This window comes from Palaemon carinicauda, chromosome 2 (genome assembly GCF_036898095.1).
Source record: "Palaemon carinicauda isolate YSFRI2023 chromosome 2, ASM3689809v2, whole genome shotgun sequence".
NCBI classification, from domain to species: domain Eukaryota; kingdom Metazoa; phylum Arthropoda; class Malacostraca; order Decapoda; family Palaemonidae; genus Palaemon; species Palaemon carinicauda.
Window position 1 is genome coordinate 150,594,567 of NC_090726.1, and position 21,738 is coordinate 150,616,304.

Consider the following 21,738-nt stretch of genomic DNA (forward strand, 5'->3'; position numbering starts at 1 on the left):
TCGACATTGCTTCTCCCCTGGGCTTGGGAGCTTGCAAGAGGTCCCGGACTGGGAGGACAACTGGCACGCACAGAAGTACCCTCACGCACCACACTGACACTGACACTAGCACTTGGCACTGCACTGACACTAGCACTCGTCACAGCACTGGCACTATCACCACCCACTGCACTCTTGACCTTAAGTTCCTTGACTTCGGCCATAAGAGACTTATGATCACTAACCACCGAATCCACTTTGTCACCTAAAGCCTGAATGGCACGCAAAACAACAGACATATCAGGTTGAGGGCAAATAGTAGGTTCGGGGGTAGCCACTACAGGGGGAGGAAAAGGTAGGGGATCATGAGGTGAGGAAAAAAGTGAAGAGCGAGAAGAACTTCTCCTAACTCTCTCTCTCTCTAACTTGGTTGAATACTTAAGAAATCGGACAAAATCAAGTTCCGAAAGTCCGGCGCATTCCTCACATCGATCTTCCAACTGACAGGGAGTTTCCCTACAGTCAGAACAAGCGGTGTGAGGATCTACCGAGGCCTTCGGAATACGCCTATTACAAGACCTACATCGTCTATGGGGTGGGGCTTGTGAAATGTCAGACATCTTGAATCAAAGAGTTAGTCAAGTGGGGATTCCAAATCAAGCAAAAAGATCGTTAACCATTAATCAGAACTAAATAATAGCTATCTAAGCTAATATAGAAGTTTTCCAGTAAAGCGACAGCCGAAATCTGAGAGAAATACTTCACCAAAAGCCGTGAAAATACTCCAAGATCATAAGCGTATCCCAGAACGTCTTGCCGGAAGCACGACAGAGGAAAAATTGAGGAGGTGTCAACAAGAAGTACTGTAGTACCTGGCCACAGTTGGCGCTGGTGAGTACACCCCCTTCTAGTATTGTGATAGCTGGCGTATCCCTCCCGTAGAATTCTGTCGGGCAACGGAGTTGACAGCTACATGATTATCGGGTAAGTTTAATATTGAAAAATATATCTTGGTACATACTTTAAAATGGTAAAATAAAAACTTCATAAATTTCAAAAGCATAGGGGTTATGGCAAACATACAGTACTCAAATTCAGAGCAAATTGTTTCTAAAGATGATATTGACCTTGAACAACTAAAGATGTTTTAATGAAACTGCTTGAAATATAGAAAAATCATTCCGCAATATGATACGTATTTATTTCATCTGAAAACAAAATAATTAATAGAAAAAACCTGGTAATCAGTACAATACACAACAGCTTGTAATCAGAAATAAGATCTATAGCTTATTCCTCCAGTTGTCCCTGAACTGTGAATACAAACTAAAAAGATCTGATAATATTATCTGCAAACAATATAGTTATTCCACATAAGCACAATGTTAGCGATGAGGTTTAAGTTTTAGGCTACTTGAAAATTAATTAAAATCTATATAAAAAATTAAGAAATTAAAAATCTACTTTTAAGCAGATCAAATATTTCCAAGTTGTCCACAGATTCCCTGGTCATCATCTCACTCTCATGAGATTAGCCTTCCTATACAGTACTCTATAGGGTAATGTATGAGGATTGATGTATCATAAATCTATATATTACTGTACTTATATTTAGATTAACATGGCCTCAACCACAGAAAAATAGTAACATAGCCAAACTATGGAATTTCTGTTGTTTCCTATAATTGAGAGACCAAATGTCCATATTAAACAAATTATCCCTATTGATGAAATATTAAATTTCTAGATTTAACTGATAATTCCAAACAAAATATGGTAAAATTATTTCAATACTTAGCCAATAATAAAATGCCTATTCAAATGCCTACATACTTCAATTGGCAGCATTCAGCAAGAAATGTTGGAAAAGAGTTTCTTCCTGGATTTTAAATAGCCTGACCAAGAGTTGATTCCAACTATATCTGTACTGTGACAGTGCTGACATATACCTACTTAGCAGTCAGTTTGTTTTGAATCCACTAGCTTGTGGGGAGGTGGGAGAGTATCTATAGATTTTAGGTAAATATGGGAAAATTACAAAAATGTGCTTTATTTCAATTAATCTTAAGCAAAATTTACAGGCTGCTTACCAAATTGAGTTGGATAGAATGATAATGGTATATGCAGCTGGAATAATTAAAACACACATGCATGTAAAGAAGGAATATAAAGTAAAGAGAATGATCCTAACCAGTGATCCAATCACCTCCAGCCTATATTTGTTGCAGCCTTATGATGGTGATAGGGAAGGGGTTTCTCTTGCAATCACAATACTATACAGTATGGTCCCGAATTATGCGTGTTCGAATTATGCAATTCCCCATCTGTGCAGTCGCTAGTTTTCAAAAATAATTTTTCTGTATCTGCAAGCTGTTCACAGTCTGGGAGTCAAGCACCACAAAATGTATCGAATCTATTGTCTTTTTAAATATATTGGTAGCCCTAAATACGGTGCCAGATAATATATATTACCAAAAGATATTTACCTTAAATTTTATTAACATAATTTCATAATAAACAGACTATTTAGGGAAAAATTCCATATCAACAATGAAATCAACTTTAACTATGCGAGTCCAGCTGACAAAATGTTAACAGAATTGTGGTTACGTTCTCAGCAATCTTTATCTTTCTCTAACCATTCGATAATTTTAATGGTAGTGTTAATGATGGTATATTAAAGCCTTATTTTTTAGTACAATATATATATAAACTTTATTTTTCCCTGTGGGTGTTCAAGGTTTTCACACGTAAGCTGGGGTATAATTATGAAAATCTCTCTCTCTCTCTCTCTCTCTCTCTCTCTCTCAGTATAGATTTGCTTTACAAAGATTTGTTTTATATAGTACATGGTATAATTATAAAAAAAAATGATTACCACATCTCTCTCTCTCTCTCTCTCTCTCTCTCTCTCTCTCTCGTGTTAAACAATACTTATATATAGATGAAGAAACCAAAATCGGTTTTCTTAAAAAGTGTCAATTAAATATGAAACAAAAAAAATTATAGCGTGTATAAATCCATTTCAATCGCAGCTTAAAATATGGGATAAGATTTCGTCAGCAAACCCCTATCTTTTTTAGGAAACATTTTATTCTAGAAAATTGCTACTAATTAAATATTTAATTGTGCTTCAAGAAAACATTTATATACTTTTGTTTTAAATTTCGGGGATGTTTTAAAAATCGAGTATGTATTACTGTACTGACTTATTTTTGTTTGACTTTTGGCTGTGATTAGATCAGCTGATGTCTAGCTGCCGCTCTCAAGAATATGCGGATACGAATACAGTACCAAAGTATAGTTTATACCATTTCTTAACTTATTCAAAACATCTATACAGTTATATTACATAAGCATCAATGTGTTATAACCTATCATATTTTTTAGTTTAGTACATTTAAAACTATCATTATTCTCTCTCTCTCTCTCTCTCTCTCTCTCTCTCATCTCTCTCTCTCTCTCTCTCTCTCTCTCTCTCTCTCTCTCTCTCTCTTTTTTTTTTTTGCAGATGGTCCCATTGAGGTGGGTACAAGTTGACTTATAACTGAAGTTAAGAAAAGTATTTTGGATATGGAATGGACAATTACCTCTCGTAACTGTTTACAATTATCGTAAATTATCATACTGTCATTAGCGGCAATTTGCTTTTGTTGATTTTGAGGTTTCGCTACATATGTAGGAATTAATATGGATATGGTAATCAAAATATTTGTAATAACATATTTATCAAAATCTCTTCATATCAATAGTTATCACCTTGATCGACGATGGAGCGTTATATAAATCGCATTCATTTCATTTATTTTTAAGTTCAAAGAAGTAAAACAACATTGGTAATAACAAAACCATCATATAATCAATACTTGGTAAGATAGCTGTGGCTACAAAAACTAACCTAAACACAGATGTGTAAATGTGTTCGTTTCTTCGTAACAATCAGAGATGAATGTAAACAAAACAATGGTTACTGTTTTTCATTGTGCTTTTTAGTGTGATTATGAAACACATGATATAAAATCGCCTTCGTTTTCGTTAATTTTGGATTTTCAATGATACAACAAAAGCTTTTCACCAGATGTCTTATACAATAGATATGACTTAAACTTATTAAAACTTGTCCTGGTTGTAATTTCATCTTTCTCAAGTTATTAAAACTTAAAAATATTTTAAATGTTTGATGTATTTATAAGAACAATTTAATATAAAAAATACAGTACAGTACATAGAAAGTACTGAAAATGGGTAGTAAACACATTTGAATAGGCATTCGAATAGGCAAGTTGCTGTTTGCCATGGCCCTAATAGAATCATTCCTTTTATATATTTTGAAATATGCGATTTTCCATTTATGCGGATCTGTTGATTGACCAAATTCTCGCATAATTCGGGACCCTACTGTAAATAAGACTTACAAACTAAGCACAGCACAGTTTAAAATTTTTTTAAACATGATGCAATAAACACAAAATTGCACTTCCACTGAGCCACAAACACAATATTTCTTTTATAGCAGAATGGTTCATTACTTTGTTGTTAAACTTTGAGTTGTTATTTAAATAAGCCATCTAGGGCTTGTGGCGGCTCATTCGGGTCTTGCTCCATCCTCAACGGAGTTTAGGTCAGGTACAAATGCATGTCAGGGCAGACCTTTGGTTTTTTAATTGTTTTTTGCTTGTGAGTCTGGTAAGAGGAACGAATGCCCTTCATTATATAAATGACCCACAGAATAAATGGACTTGAAAGAGGGACCAGATAAATACATAAGCACTATATCTAGGTTCCAGATTTTATTAGAGTTGGGAGTTATCTCAATTATAAAAAAATCTTATGCAATCTGTGATGTGAGGAATATTGGATATATCAAGTCCTGTATGTCTTAATACAAATGCTAAGACAGAGGTTTCTTTTGGTGGATAAAACTGGAGTGTTCTTGAGATATCTAAGGAACCAGAAAACCTTGATAGTACTGTCTAAGGGCTCTGGTACCTAATATTCCTCTAGACTTACACCAGTTAAAGTCGACTACCCACTAATACTGATACAGGAAACTTGTGGGCTTCTGACTAGACGAGAAAATTAAAAAAATTAAAAACCTACAGGGTTTTGAAAACCCTTTTACTTAGATCAGACAATTGAATCTCTCAATGCCATCAGCCAAAGCAAGTGGGAGTCCGAAGTGAAGCTGTCTGAGCAGATCTTTCCTGACTAGCATGGATCAGGCATGGTCACCTAGAGAGAACCATATTATCAGAAACCACTCCAATTAGGACTATCATGAAGCTATTAGGGTCATCTTACCATTCAGAAACCAGATCCCATATTTCCTATGGATTTGTGGAGTGTGTACAAAACGACAATGAATGAAATGCCAAGGAAAAAAAATTTTCTGTCACTGCATCTAACAGCCTTTCCAAAAATTCCTGCTTTGCTGCCTCTATCACATCTTCAGACATGGGTAAGATTGAAACCTCTGAAAAAGTAGCTCTATAAATTCCACTTGAAAAGGAGTTGTGTTGAAACCTTTTCAGGAAAAAGTTGTAAAAATCCCTTGAAAAGTAATGATAAGAAACCTTCCCTCTAGGGTATTGAGAAGAAAATATCAGTCGGAAAAGGATCAAGTAGAAATCTCCACTAGGAATAGGTAGCCCCACAGATTTCCCTTGAAAAGTGATGGGACTAAACCCCCCCCCCCCCACAGAGGCAGATTTTCAGTACTCCTTGGAAAAAGAGGGTGGTTTGGAACTTTCCATTAAAAAAATAAAAGAGTTAAAAATATCCCTTGAAAATCTTCAGTGGGAAAGGATCTCTGTTCAGTTGCTGCTTCTTAACACCCTCTACCCGAAGTCCAGCATACCTTGCTTTTTTAATCTTTTTTTCATAAATGGCATTTCTCTATTATCTTTCCATATAAACTTTGGCTTTTCCTCAATCCTCCTTCCATGTATCTCCATGGTCTTCTTCTCTTCAAATAACATGATTAAACTAATGTACAGTAGTCTTTGCTGAATCTTCTTTGATACTTCCACTACTCTGAGTGTTACTCTAAATTCTTTTTGATGCTACCTCTTCTCATGACTGCATATTTCAACATTCTCATTTCTGACACTTTCATTTTCCCATATTTGGCCTTCTTTATTGTCCACATCTAAGCCTAGTAAACAATTATTTGTCTAACTAAATCTATATAGAACTTTCCTTTATCCTTTGCACTGGTCTTCTTGTTAAAAACAATTTCTGAGGACTTTCTTCAATTCATCCAAGCACACTAAATTTTGCGGCTAAATTCTGAATCCCCATATCCATATTCTCTTACTTCTAATTCAAGGTATTTATCTGAGCCCAATTATACAGTGCCCTATATTTTCTTCTTCCAATTCATAGATATTCTGTCTGTCTAGCTTATCTTTATTTATCTACCTTCAATCCACCTCCTTCTCTGGTAAGGTATACTAAAATAATGACTTCAGCAAACATTACATCACAAGGTTGAAGATGATGGGACTAACAGCTGATCCGTGGAGGATGCCAACTCTCACCTAAAAATTTTTAGTAGTTCCAACCTAGCTTCTTATTTCTGTGGTTGCCTCAGCATACATATCATGAACCAAACAAATATACTCTTCAGAAACACCCTTCTCTTTCATTCATCTCCACACAAGTTTCCCTTGGTACTCATTCATATGATTTCTTTCCAAATCAACAAATACCCAATATGGTCCCTTCTGATTTCCTCTATATTTCTCCATTCTCACCTATCCTGGCATGAATTCGAATTGTTCCCACTAAATAGCCCTTATTCTTAGTGAACGCCCTATTTTTATTTTCCCTAAGAGATTCTTCGTGTTCCCACATTTGTAAAAACGTCCAGGTACTTGGGGTAATTACATTTTGTGAACTAAAGAAATCCAATTCCCTTCATCCTCTCTTGATATCATTACAAGTACCTCAAATTTTCAAAGCAGATGGTCATTCTGACATATCATCAGGAAGCTCACAACTCAACATAGTATATCACAAATTTCAGTTTTATAATTTTGTTTCATTTCATCATGAAGTTGCTGTTTATATCCTAAAGAGAATGAAAATTCTTGCTCAGTATATCAAATAATAATGTATCTAATCTAGGGAGAATAATCATTATATTTTCTTACTGTTTTTAATGTCCGTGTTCAACTTTTAAAATAAATAAGTAAAACAATCTAAAGTATTGGGTTCACTACTACTATATAAGCCACTTAAATCTTAATCGTGGCCCTTAGAACCAATCAATCACTCATTCAAAATTTGAAGAATAGATCCGGAAATTTCTTATTGAGACGGTGGCGAAAGAAAAGTTGAGCCCAAGATGTTAGTATATGGGTGTCTTCAAGCACTTTCAGATCTGGAAGCAAAACAACTGGGCCGATCGCAATGGGAATAGCATAGTTCGATGTGCCAGCATCTAGGAAATCTTATGGTCTCAGGTCAATTGGTGGAACGTGGCATGTGCTAGGTCAATGCTAAATGCGCCATGATGGATATTTTCTTGTCAGTCCTAACAAAGAGATGAGAAGAGCAACTGGTCCTAAAATTGCGATCAACACATAAAACACACTGAACATTTTTCCTTAGTGGTCGCAATTTCCAGTGATTGCACACATTACCCACCAGGGTTGCCAAATGACTTGAAGTGACATAAAATTTCAAATTGTCAGCATCTAATATAGTAGCATAACATGATACTGTTGTTAACAATAAAAACAAAATAAGTGAATATATGAAGCAATGTAGGTGAGCAATAGACCAGTAAATTGTGGGATGGACGTGGCGAGTGATTCAGGTAAATCCTCCAATTTTGGCCCCAAGGCAATGCATCAAAGCAATTCCAGCCTCTAATATCATAGAGGATACCTTTATCAGATAACTGTCTTAGAAAAACAATTCTTGTAATTTTTCATTCCTGAAGATATTCAAAGAATTACAAGAAATATTTTGTAGGCAGTTCTTGTGATTCTTGCAACACAAATCAATTCAACTATTTAAACAAAGATGAAGCAAAACTACTTCAGATATTTAAAAAAAAAGAAAAAAAAAATATTTCTGAATATGGAAGACACATGCAGTAACAATTTCTAAAAATTGATAAAACCACTTTAGTCCATTATGATATGAACAATATGTCACAAATACTTTGATAAACATTTAATAGGCTACTGTCGTAGGTCAATACAATACTGTAATATAACAACAAATGGACTCGGTTTAATATATTACTGTACTTCACTAGTTGTCATAAATTCCAAGTCTTTTATGAATAATCTGGAATTATTTCTAAAATAAACAACTATATAATTTAAGAAAGAATATTGTACTACTGTATAATATATTGTTGGTTACACAAAGCAAATATCCCTCATAATATATTGTGAAGGTGAAAAGTTAGTTACCCATACACCACATGCCCATTAGTATAAAACAATAAAATATTAATGATTGGGTGATGATTGTTATCAAGATGACAGTAATTATTATAGAGTTCATGCTAAATAAAAAACAAAGCAATGCTAAACACAATTCAAAACATTAACAAAACATCTTTGGAAATGTTGAAATAGTATATTATCTTCATATACACCAAAATTTTCACAATACCTCTTTTTTTTCATTAGGGAGGGGACTTGAGTGCTATACATCATCAAAATGTTTCCTCATTTTCTAAGTTTTACAAGAGTCCTACAACTCTGAGTATTAGTGGTACAACTCAATTCTTTCAAGGGCCAGAATTTTTGGTTTTCAAGGTGAATTACTCTGTCAAATTTAACTAAATATTTAAGCATTTTTTTAATAAGACAAGTTTTAATGCAAACCATTACTTCACACATGGCTTTCATGTAAACACAGGAATCTCAGACAAATCTTTTCACTTACAAAATGAAAAAAAGAATCAAGAAACTTTCATGGACTAACATATACACTTTGATATTCAACTATACTGTTCGCAACCCTTTTACTCCCAAAGGACATACTGGTACGTTTCACAAAAGCCATCCCTTTACCCCCATGGACGTACCGGTACGTCCTTGCAAAAAAAATGCTATAAAATTTTTTTTTTCATATTTTTTATCATTTTTTGAGAAAATTCAGGCATTTTCCAAGAGAATGAGACCAACCTGACCTCTCTGTGACAAAAATTAATCCTGTTAGAACAATTTAAATAAAATATACTGCAAAATGTGCTGGGAAAAAAATAACCCCCTGGGGGTTAAGGGTTGGAAATTTCCAAATAGCCTGGGGGTAAAAGGGTTAATAAGGTATGAACAAGATGCACATGTTTTTGAAAAATTTAATTTGATACCTCATAAATTTGTTCAACTTAAGACTATATAGCAACTCAAGACAGAGGCACGTTGAACTGCTAATGCTTACAAGATGAAAAAAGACCTAAAAGTAACAGGGGACTCCCAAGCAAAGTTTTGTAAAAAAAAAATTCAAGATTCAAAGTAGAATAAGGAATCAAGAATAGGACTGGAATACTTATCTGGAAATCAGAGGAATTTAAGAATTAACATGTAATGCCATAATCATGTTTATGTAGTGTCCATTTGAAAACTATACCCAACTACAATAGTTAATGGGATGGGGAAGATAACTCTATGCAGAGGAAGCTCATCTTGATACAACAATAGGACCAACAAACTGAGACCCAAAAGCTTTGTGAACTCACATAGAAGTAGGAATGCAATCTTTTCCTAAAGATGTTGACGAATCCAAGTGGTATGGATAGTAGTAAAACCAAATGAGCAGACTTCACATAATGATGATCTACCAAAGCCGAAAGGAGAAAAGTATCAAAATTGTTTGATATTCACAGAATAAAAATGCTCCATGGAATTGAAATTATTAAGTAAACTTTGGTTGAAAATGGGTGGAGGGCTGCGATATATCATCAATGAAAAAAAATCTTTAAGAGTAGACTTGTATCAAAGAAAATAATCACAAATTTTTAATTTTGTCTTGCACTAAAGAATTGACTGGAGTAGTATTACCAAGTCAGAAGGAAAGCCACTTCATTGTACAAGTCCATTAGAGGACCTCTGAAATACAAGACACACCTAGACCTGTTGGATCAATCCAAAAAGGCTGCATATTCAGTTCCTTTCTACTGAAGCAGCAACTCTGGAGAGAATTAATTCATTGGATTCCTCAAAATAAAGTCTACTAAAGCCAACATAAAAATGCAAACAGGTCTTGAGGTCTTGAAGTAAAATCCAAAACTGGTGAACCACCATTCAATCAATCTTCAGCAAAATTCCTGAAGATAACCCAGCAAACTGCAGGGCATACTTAAGTGTCTCAAGCATAAAACACATGTCAACAAGCTGGAACATATGAAATGAAAATGGATGAGCTAATACAGTATGCTCCATCAAGTTGAAGGAATAAGATAAGCAGGAGCAGGAATCTTCCTAAACATTACACTAATTGGCATGCATAATTAGCTGTGCTTGTCAAAAGTATGACACAAAGCTTTTCAAAAACATCCAGGGAAATTAGAATTTTATCCCTGTCATGAAGAACCGAAGGATGGAGATTCACCATGCACTCTTAATTTCAGTACCTGAGAGTAGAAGAATCCTCAAAGAAGAGAGCATAAGAAATTTACTTTACAATTCTGAACACTGGCAATATAACAGACCCAATGAATATTTATAACTAATGTGAGCCTTCCCCTTCTTAAATAAACAAGAAAAAAAAATTGCACAATATATGATTCTATCATACCTCTCTTCTCACCCTCCAATACCAAGTACTGTAAATACAGTTACAATTATATGTAATATTCACCATTAACCCAGACAAACAACCTCCAATAAAGATTATGATAACCTATATGTAATCCATAACTTGATGTAATAATTGGAACTAACCGACTCGTCAAATGAAGTTTCTGAATGGCACTGGCAATCAACAACCCTCCTTTTACCATTACTACCATTACAAAGTAAGAGACTCCATGTCGTGGACAGTTAATGTATAACGGAATGTACTATGAATTTATAAGAAACACAGCAACAAATGTATGGAGGGCATGAACCAAGATGCTACTGGAAGGGGACAGACATGCATGAATGTTAACAAAACTGACCATGCTGGTGACCCACCAACAAAAGGTAAACTAACTCATGATTACTCAAATGCGGGCTCATATACAAGGTATGCTTTATATTTGTTACTTAGGCTTTAAAAAGAAGAAAACACTTGAATTCGGCTTCATATTAATCTTGAAAGTTACAAAAATACTCAACCAGATACAATGTTACCACAAGAATGGCTACTCATGAATGGTAGTGGAGGGTTTGTTGCAACATAGATATGCCGCTGATAACTAAGAGGATGGTTCTTTTCTAGGATGCCCCGCATGATGTCATTCATAGCAGACAACCTTCAGTTAGTGAGGTGCTGTGTCAAGTTCAAAATAGCGTGAACTTGAGGGTCTCCTCTATACACACTGAGTCTGTGTTTCACACATTGACACTCAGGTCTTGAAGCAGGGGATAAAATATTTCTATGGTAATCACGTCATATTGGATTTCCTGTTCTACTCTTTAAAGTCCATGAAGACCACACAGCATTTCCCCCAAAAAATACGTTTTTTCCCTTCTTCAAAACTACTTTAATATCATTGTTTTGAGGTGCTGTTATCACAAACTACTGTAGCTGCCCTGAAAAAAGAAGATCCAGAAAAGCCAGAGAGGAACAATTATTGAATAAAGGCTAAAGAAATATAGTTGTGCCAACAGAATTATCTGGACCCCATGAAATTTTCAAGAAAAATGGGAATGGTTGATTCTAAAAAAAAAATGAATCTTAAAAATTCATATGATAATGCATTCTCCATTATACTATAAATATAAGACATACCGTTTCCAATCCCTTTAATCAAATCCTACTATTTTGCTTTTTACTTTCAATCACATTTATATACTGTACATGCAAATCATATAAAAATTTTACCCCTTAATCTAAAATCACACAATTTGTATGATAAACTCAAAATAAATTCTATCAGTTTGTTATCAACTATTGTATCCATAAAAAGGAAGATAAATAAAAACAGGATAAACTGTGTACTGCATAAAAATCTTAAGCTGAAGTATATACACAAGTTCAAACAACCACATAAAATTAGTTCTGCAAAAACCAGTCACAAAACCAGATACTGAAAATATGGTTAAAATAACAAATACAAAGTCATTTTATTTAGGGCTTCAATGCTGTTTCTTAAGCGTTCCACTGAAAATTTAGTTCTGAAAGACTGGTATTTTTCAAGGTGATTGCTACCTTAGTGATATTAATTTTTTAGGAAACCTTTCCAATGGTTCTTATAGTTTTCTTTTCATTATTGCTGCATTCTGCCAGTAATTCTACATATCTCACCGTAAGTGGGTTGATATAAAGACATACATTAAAAACTGCTTCTTTACTTCAGAACGGTTTACCTAAATACAAATATGATCTGATGTCTTTCGAAAGTTCAGGGGAGAGTTCCAAGATCATTTTTGGAGTCATAATCAGGTGTTATTCATTGCAATGTTTCAAACAGTAAACGTTTACTCTGTTCATCATCAGACACAATGCAATACTGAAGAGAAGAGTCGATTCATCTACTATTTATGTGAAATTTGTGTTTGGTCTTGGTTAGGGGGGTGGGGGTTGTTTCATTAGCTGATGTTATCACAAGGGCAAAAGTAGTAGTACCTGATAGGATTAGCTTAGACAGGAATCTGGCCCGGTAGTTGTCAGAGTTGGTAACGGGTCCCATAAGTTGCTTACATTTGTGTCATCTGGATATTCTAAGTGATTAGCTGAAGGGTTCACAGAAGGTGACAAGATCAAGCAGGTTGTTATTTTTTTCATTGTTATTCTTCAGGTGTTCCGTAGCCCAAGACATTGTTAGTTACAATATTTTCATTCATAATTTCCTGATCACGTGCCTGTAGGAAGTGGGCTTTGATGACACCTTGCCGGATGTGACAGGACAGTCTTTTCCTGTTATGTCCAGCAAGGTGCCATCAAAGCCTACTTCATACAGGCACATAATTGGGATATTACTCAGAAATCTTGTAACTAGCACAAGTCATAGGCAGCACCCCTGATAGGAGGCAACTTCTGATCTTAGAAGCAATCAACCCAGCAGGAGAAACTGACCTTGAATAATAGACAAGAAATGTTTCTTCTGCCAACCTGACAAAGGAGAGCTGGCCAACCCTTGCTATGGATACCCCTATTGACTTCGATGAACTCCAGGAGAATGACAATAAACAAGATAACAACACGCCTAATCTTCTGTCACCCCCAGAGAATGCTCCAGTAATCAACTGGAATATTCAGCTGACACAAATATAAGCAGGTTAAGTGACCCAATGCCTATCTCAGAATCCATCACCAACTCCGACAACTACCTAGTGATTAACAACTACAATAACAGTTCACCTAGCCATATTCCCATCTCGGCTAATATTAGCAGGTACAGTACTTCTTGTGCCCATGTGATAACAACAGCTAACAAAACACCCCTACCCACAACCCCATTCACTGACCAAGACCTACCACAAATTTTACATAAATAGTGGATGCATCAGCTCTTCAGTATTACATCGTATCTTATGATGAACAGAGTAAAAGTTTACTGGTGGAAATGTTGCAACAATGAGTAACACCTGATTATGACTTGTAAAATGATCTTAGAACTATTCCCTAAACTTTCTAAAGACATTAGATTATATTTGCATTCATGTACATTGTTTCGAAGTAAACAAGTAGTTTTTCAATGAATGTTTTACATCTATCCACCTATGATGTGATGTGCAGAATTACTGGCAGAATACAGCAACGATGAAAAAAAGTAAAAGAAACATGAAAAGGTTTCCTATAAAATAATGTCCCTGAGGCGCCGATTACCCTCAACAATACCTGTTTGAAAGAGGGTCTCCTCCCTAACTATTGAAAGACTGATGACAATTACAAGGATATTATACCATTAGTTATAAATAGTGTAAGCTAAACTAGAAATGAAGCTCTGTCCTACAGTAAATAAAATGACTTTTGCATTAACTTCACACTATGTAAAAATACCAGAACCAAAACACCAGGCATAACTTCTAATAAAAGTTAATCAGGAAATCCCAAAGCCATGACAAATTTCCGTTCACCTCTTATGGCCACGTTCCCTTAGGCCATCATGATGGATGCCATGACGGTGATGCTGATTGTGGTGATGGTGAGGAGGGTGATTGTGGGGTGGCGGCAAATGTAGAATCAGATGCTTCTTTTTCTGTTCTCGCATGTTTGAATGGTTTCCAGTTGGTTGATTCTGTGAAACACCATAATGAAAGTTCTGTATTTCTCCTGAGGAGTTCTGAAGACCCCCTATAGATAAATTTCTAGGTCTGGCTGGTGACAGGTTTTGCGGAGATCTGGCAGGTGATAAACTCTGGTGTCTGGCAGGACAAATTGTTCTTATCCCACTGCAGTTGGAATTTGAAAGGTTTGGACTGCCTTCAGTCAAGTTTACACTAGGATGCTGATCAGCAGATCTGAGATTGGAGTCATGAGACTTGGCTCTACTAACCATCACTGTTGGTACCATTAAGTTTCTAGGGGACGAGGAAGTGTAAGACAGAGCTGCAGGCCCTTTAGATGCATTGGTAGAGGAACTTCTAGGAGGAGGCAGTGGTGGTGGTGGTGGTAGTTGTGTTGATGGAGTTGTATGCCTTGAATACATCAATGATATTTTGAAAAATACAACACTAGAACATGAATGAACTGCAGTGGTCCGTTTACATAATGTTTTTCCTTTAAAGAAAATAACACCCAATAAAATAAGAATAATAATTGTAGTACAATATAAAAGAGAGAGTAATCTGCATATCCAATCAAACTCAAAAGCAGCAGCTTGCAACAAATAAAAAATTTAAAACAATTATTTTGTACATGAAACCAAAAGCAATACCCATTCAATTAAATAAATCATGGGGACATCATTTCATTCTTATCATGATTACCTGGTACAATACTGTTCTGAAAAATAAATCTGCATTTTAAAACTTGTTTTAATAATCACAAACATCCTTTTTGATAAAATAATTCCTTTGATTCCAAATTAAAGATGTGGTATTTGACTAAGAACTAAGAAGATATCTAAAATATGAACCAAAGTTACAAACCATTAAGCTAATGAGTGAATATATCACCCAAATCAAAATGTCAAAAACAAAAATTGAAATAACCCAGATTACCCTCATGTAAAGTTTAAAAAATTGAATCAAATAACTGAATATTAAGTGTTTTGTATCAATTTAACGGTCAGATATAAATAAAACTGCACTAATCTTGCAGACCTTGACTTTTACATCAGGACCTATGAACGTTCTGTCTTTTTGTTCATTTAACAACACTGTCAGCCTTTACAACCATATTATTTTCCTTTGATTTTTCAAAAACCTTACTCGATGAAAACGTTAGAAGTTTAGTACAGTTACTCTGTCAACATTTTGCACTATCATTTACTTAAAAGCACCTATGGGCAGAATTTCTTCATGGCATAACAGAAACAGTGCACATAGTAAATAACCACCTGTCACTATGAAAGAAGGATTATTCAACCTCTGCCAAATCCTTCTTTACCAGATCTAATATATATTTTGTTACAATACCTTTTTACAATAATGTAAAAGATTTAACAAAGAATATAGTAAAAATAAAAAATAAATACCATGACATACTTGATGGATAATTGGCATAAAGCATGTTGTGGGGAAATTACATCCAGATATTACATGATAAATTTTGCATAAAATATCTACCATATGCATCCAGTCCACTCTATTGTAGCAAATAATACATATATATTCCACAAATACTTTTACACTTACCTGTTGTATCTCAAGATAATGGGTCCACTATGACTAGCATGTCAAAAAGAGGATAAAGTAACATAAGTATCATTGCAATTTTGGCAACATTCATTCATTTGCTTTACTTTAGTTTATTTTACCATTCCTTAAATTCATTTCCAACTTCACTAAACTCAAAATCTTACCAATACTCTTATAAAGTGGAAAGATCAACATTACGCTACAATAAATATTGGTACAGTACAAGTAATTTTATCCAGTCCACCAGTGGGGAAAAAAATATTTTCATTCATGTAAAAAACAATTATGTACTACTAGTGTATGTAATCAGTCAAAAATGACGGCCAAATATTTCAATATGCACACACATGTATCACCCTATCACTAAGAGTGACTATTCTCTCTCCCCCTACCCGAGGGATGAGAAGAACTCTGTATGACCAGAAAAAATTTATACATACAACATGTTTTAATACAATTTTCCTAGCTATACAAATCTGAGTCATTTATATAGGGTTATTTCTAGTCATATTTTCTATGAATGGCCAATCAAAAAATTGGTTTGATTGCACCATGCTTTGTTGCTGGGCAACCATAGTGCATGCACAGGGAGCAAGAGAGTTCTTGCTCACCTCGCCTCTTCACAACACTCACTTGGTCGAAGAATTGCGAGGCGGTTGAGGTGGGAACTTTGGTAAATGACTCGGGTGTGTATAGTGAGGAAAAATACAAAATGTATCAAAATTTGTAGTTTATTCCTACGTAGATACAAACTTTTGAGTCAGTTATATGGGAGTCTTCCTTAGGAGGCAGGAAGTCTTCATGAAGTTAAGAAGTATACCCTTCCTCTCTGAAGGATACAATTACTCTTAGTAATAACAAGATATAAAAAAGAACCATTAGTGAACAGTGTAGCTAGCTTGTAAAGAGGCAAGACCGTACTTTCAATGTTCAGTTTAAATTCTTTCCAGGAGTAGTCTCAGTGACATTGAGAGGTATACCCATCCTCTCAGATACAGTTACTATAAGCAATAGCAAGAGAGCAAAGAGAAACGCCAGTGAACAGAGTAGCTGGCTCGTAAGGAGACAAGAAAAAGTTTTCCAGGGGTGAAATGGTATGAACATCAAGTGTTACATAATAAATATGCAATTTCGGTATATCATCAAATACTAAAGAAATTCGAGGTATTCTTACTTGCATTAGATTGAAAACCAATGGAAGGATTAAAGTCCAATCAAGATCACCATCCACCTCTGTCCATTATACCATATAATGCAGAGAATAATTAGGCCTGAGGCTAGAACCGGCACATGTTCCATGAGAGCTGACAGATTATTTGTTGCGCTGCAACCATAATACCTACTGAGAGGGTGTTCAAAAACCTGTATGTGACATCTTTAAGATAATTGTCAGTAAAGGTGGGGTTTCCCTTCCATTCACCAGCTTTGAGGCCTTGTATTACAGAGTAGATTTGCAGAATGCTGAGGTTGTGGCAAGCCCACATGTATCATGTGTTTGAGGGGGGCCCTTAGCAATGCTTCCCCTGAGGATGTATAGGCTCTCATGATAGTTTCTCTTAATCAGAAGGAAAGTGTGTTTCTGAATACTTTCTTTTGGAGCAGTTACAGCTCACAAACAAAGTGGTGTTTGAGGACTTGTACTACCAAGTGGTCTTGCAGAATGCTATGGTTGTGGCAAGCCCACATATATCATGTGCTCGAGGGGGGGGGGGGGCTAGCAACACTTCCCGAGGATGTATAGGCTCTCTTGATAGTTTATCTTAACCAGAGAGAAAATTTTTCTGAATATTTTCTTTTGGAGCGGCCAGAGCTCACAAACATGTCTCCAGAGAAATCTTCTACTGCTTTACAGGACATAGTAACTAGTTGTTTGCATAGCCAGCAACCGCTTTCAGAGACAAGATCGTGAAAGAGTTAAATCTGATATTATTTCCAACTAGAGTCTGGTTTTTGTTCAATGAACTAGAAACGGGAAAAAGTGGCAGGTCCACTGGTGCAATGTAATCGAGAGGAGGGGGGGGGTGCCTGACAACGCTTCCCATGAGGATATTGAGTTTTCAGGTTAGGGTTAGGTCTTGACGAAGAACTTTACTTCTGATCTGTGGACACCAAATGAAAGGGGATACATGGTATCTTTGGGCAGAGGGGTTGAAGCACCCTGTTCATAAATACTTCTTGAGAGACATGATTGTGAAGTCCAACTGAAATTTTTCGGGATCTGGTTTTTCATTATCAAATTGAGAATATGGTATCCCCCAAAAATATAGCATTTTCTGAATTGGCTTTCTGGGTAACAAGATCCTGGAGGTACTGTAGACTTGATTTCCTTGGCTAGTAATATAGTAAAGCCAAGGGAAAAAGTGTCAGATCCTTGACTTAAGCCCTCCTGTCTGGGATTGTGATGACAATCTCGTGAGATAATAAGTCCCTTCCTCTCATAACTCAATAGGAAGAGGGGAGGGTGTTCTCCTGGGAGACAGGTCTGTCCTCTAGATACCTTGGTAACGAGGGCGTCGAAATTTCCTCTGAGGAGGAGAGTTCCATCTATCTCAAACAAGACCTGCTTCAAGCTCCAGATATAGATCTAAACTTGAAAGACTGATATGGGATGTTTCTCAAAATTTTCAAACCATCCATATTCGAGAATAAGAAGTTTTGGAAAAGCTCCAAACTCTAGAGTATCCCCGAGTATAAAGGTTTTATTTAACCTGAATAGTCCACGTTCTCTTGACTAAACTCTTCCTAGGGAAGACATCAGTTAGATTTCTATTGTGATATATCAAGCAAACTTACTGCAACCTAGTTTAAGAGTGATAGCTTACTCGGTCTGACGGTCTTCTCGGGCTTATCATGAGTTCCAGTACCGAGGACCGTTTCTTATACATAAGAATTTGTGGTATCCATCTGACTCCCTTAAATCTCCTGGTCTTATACTCCGGAATCAAGACAGGAGGACATTGACTATTACCATAGTATTGGTGAAAATAGTGGCTAAAAAAATATCTGGCAAAATTAAACGATTCGTGAGAAGAAATTATTTAAGGCAAAGATTTCCTTGTTAGGAGGTATGGAGGACAGCTTTCATAACCATACCTGGTTCCTACTCATAGATAGTGAGGACTTCATTCCGCTAGGGGGCATCTAATTTAGGCCAACTTGTAAACTTCCATTGCCTCGCCTGACAGGAGTAAAGTCATATCTTTTTGCTCTAAAAGTCTTTTATCACGAAGTGACTTCTTTATCTTTCCTGGAGAGGCTTTCTAGACTCTAGAAATGGAGAGGAAGTACCAAAGTCCAGTTTAACTGATGGACAAGAAAGACAGGAGGTCAAGTTTTCCGACTTCAAAATTTAGCTATATTCTTAATTATCATGTCCACTCTGATGCTTAACACCATTCATACTGAGGATACAATTGTATCTAGCGGAGACATTACTTCTCAGAACAGGTAATTATTTTCCTGGAGAAGTCAAGTTCTGCCATCCAAGATATCTGGCTTTGAGGAAGATCATTCCTTCTAAAAAAAAAAAAGGCTGGGGACTCTGTTAATGGTCAGTCTTCTGACAGTCACTGGGTTGGGCTGGCTGCATTACAGACTCTTAGATATAAAACGGCCCATATTTGAAACACCCCATATTTCTGTCACGATCGTTTCTGAACAGGGGTAAAGGTTTGAAAAAGTAGTCTTCTCCTCAAATTTGATACCCTAGTAGAAGCTTTGGGGTAACAATCGCCCTAAAAGAATTCTCACCTCCCAAAGGTTTGTCAACCAATACTACAATGCTGAGGGAACTGAAGGCTCAAACCAGGTTCCTTTCCTGCCCCCAACCGGAATTAGGATACACCTGCGAAAGAGGCCGTCTAAAGCTGGGGACTAATTCATTAAATTGCAATCCTCATCAAAATAGTTAGTGGAGATGTAATCTATGCTAACAGTTAATAAAGTGCGAGGCTTCTAAGCCTGGCATCGGGACCTCAAGGGGGAGTACATCAGCAGCGCTAGTACTAGCGTGCGCATAGAGGTTCTCTAGAGGGTCATTAATTATGATGATGTCCTAATTTGGTTGTTTGGTTTCAACAATAACTGAGTTTTTAACTCTTCCAATGACATCCTTCTTTTCCCTTCCGTCATTCATATTGTGATGGGAAAAGGAGGTAGAAAAGGAACGGGAGGAGTACAGCTTACTCCCGTTATAAGAAAATTGACCTATAGCAACGCAGTGTGAGGCGGGAGAAACGAAGTCTCTCAAAGTTCAGTTTAAGAGGCAAAAGAGTTACCAAAATTTTGCCACATAGAACGCCCATGATGTGGGCCACGTCTAAGTCGTCTACCAAAAGTCACTTCATCTGTGTTAGATGGGGAGTGACTCATAGGAAGAGGGAAACTTTCCTTGCACCCTTATCTGTTTTCTGTACTTGCGAGGAATTATCTACCATAGATAAAATGGCATTCTGTAGAACGCATGATTTCAGCATTATGAAAAACAAGCCAGGAGCTAGTGTATGGCTGATCATGTTGATTAATAGGTTTGCCATTATCATGAAACAAAGGTTGCTATCAACGTCAATTAATAAATGATTTGAAGTTCCTTGGCATTCTGACATCGAAGGTCATTGACGTCAATATTGTTTATTATAAATAAAGATTAAAAGAATATTCAATTAAAACCAGAAAAATATATATATTATAAAAGTTAAATAGCCTTAAGAAGACCTGTTTCTGATATAAATTTAAAAATACCACTAGCGTTGTACGACACATTATATCCAAGGATCTTGGCAAGGATGAACCTACCATCCTCACCACAAGCCTCAAATAGATATCTATTTCTTTCTATGCTACAAGTGGGGCATTCAGTCAAAAAATGACTCACTGTCAAGGGTATCAAACAGTCGTCGCAATATGGTTGGTGTCAGCCGCCAGCCAGCAGAAACTCGTGTGTCATCCGAGTGTGACCAATGCGGAGACAACAAAGAGTAATCTCCCATTTTGAGGGCATCCCATTATACCTCCAAGGGGATATAACAATCGCAATTTGCCTCATCTAATTTTCGGTTAAACTATCCCAATGCTTTTGCCAATTGTTATAAATAGAATTCTTAATTGCTGGTAAAAAAAAAAATCATTAAAGAGAATGGGATACCTTCATGGTAGCAATTCGGCTGCAGCACTCTTTGCCAGTGAATCTGCCTCTTCATTTCCAGACACACCTACGTGTGCTGGAACCCAGCCAAATCGAACTGTTATACCTTTTAGGCCAATAATTAAAAGCCACTCTAAAATCTTTAAAACTAAAGGGTTACAAGAATTAAAACCTTCTAAAGCTTGAAGGAAACTTCTTGAATCATTATAAATGGTAAAAGTGCCCTCCTCTTTTACCGCTATTTTCTCAATAGCGGTTATTATGCTATATAATTCAGTAGTAAATATGGAAGACATTGGAGAAAGTGCACCTTTACAGTTAAAAGAGCTACTATATACTCCAAAACCAACGCCAGCATCAGATTTGGAGCCGTCGGTATATATAAAAGCTGATTCCCTATGTTCTTCAACATGTTATATAAAAAGAGACCTAGCTTCTAATTCAGTCATTTTTTTAACACCAATAAAATATTTACAAAAAGATATCTGGTAATTTCCACGGAGGGGTTGATGATATCTTAAATGGAAGCACCTTATCTCTAATTATATCAAGACTTTAATAATTATTTTACCTGAAAGCCATAAGGATGAGGAGATTTTGGGTGCAACTCAAAGTATGTTGAGTGCCTTACAAGGCTTGCAGTCTGAAAGGCTAAAGAGTTAGGGAGTCTTTGTAACCTAAACCAATACCGAATAA

The 21,738-nt window shown here is 36.0% G+C and overlaps 1 protein-coding gene across 10 annotated transcripts in view; it reads right to left on the reverse strand.

Moving 5' to 3' along the window:
* Mkk4 (MAP kinase kinase 4) overlaps window positions 1-21,738 on the reverse strand; it is a 335,120-nt gene that overhangs the window by 206,480 nt on the left and 106,902 nt on the right. For 4 of the 10 annotated variants that reach the window (XM_068359250.1, XM_068359241.1, XM_068359233.1 and 1 more), the window contains exon 3: window positions 14,175-14,735. The exons of 4 other annotated variants lie outside the window; for them this stretch is intronic. In XM_068359250.1, coding sequence (XP_068215351.1) covers window positions 14,175-14,735 — 561 coding nt within the window. Of the gene's footprint in view, window positions 1-14,174; window positions 14,736-15,896; window positions 15,930-21,738 lie in introns of all 10 variants that reach the window. 2 more of the 10 variants (XM_068359266.1, XM_068359257.1) reach the window with 1 other exon arrangement.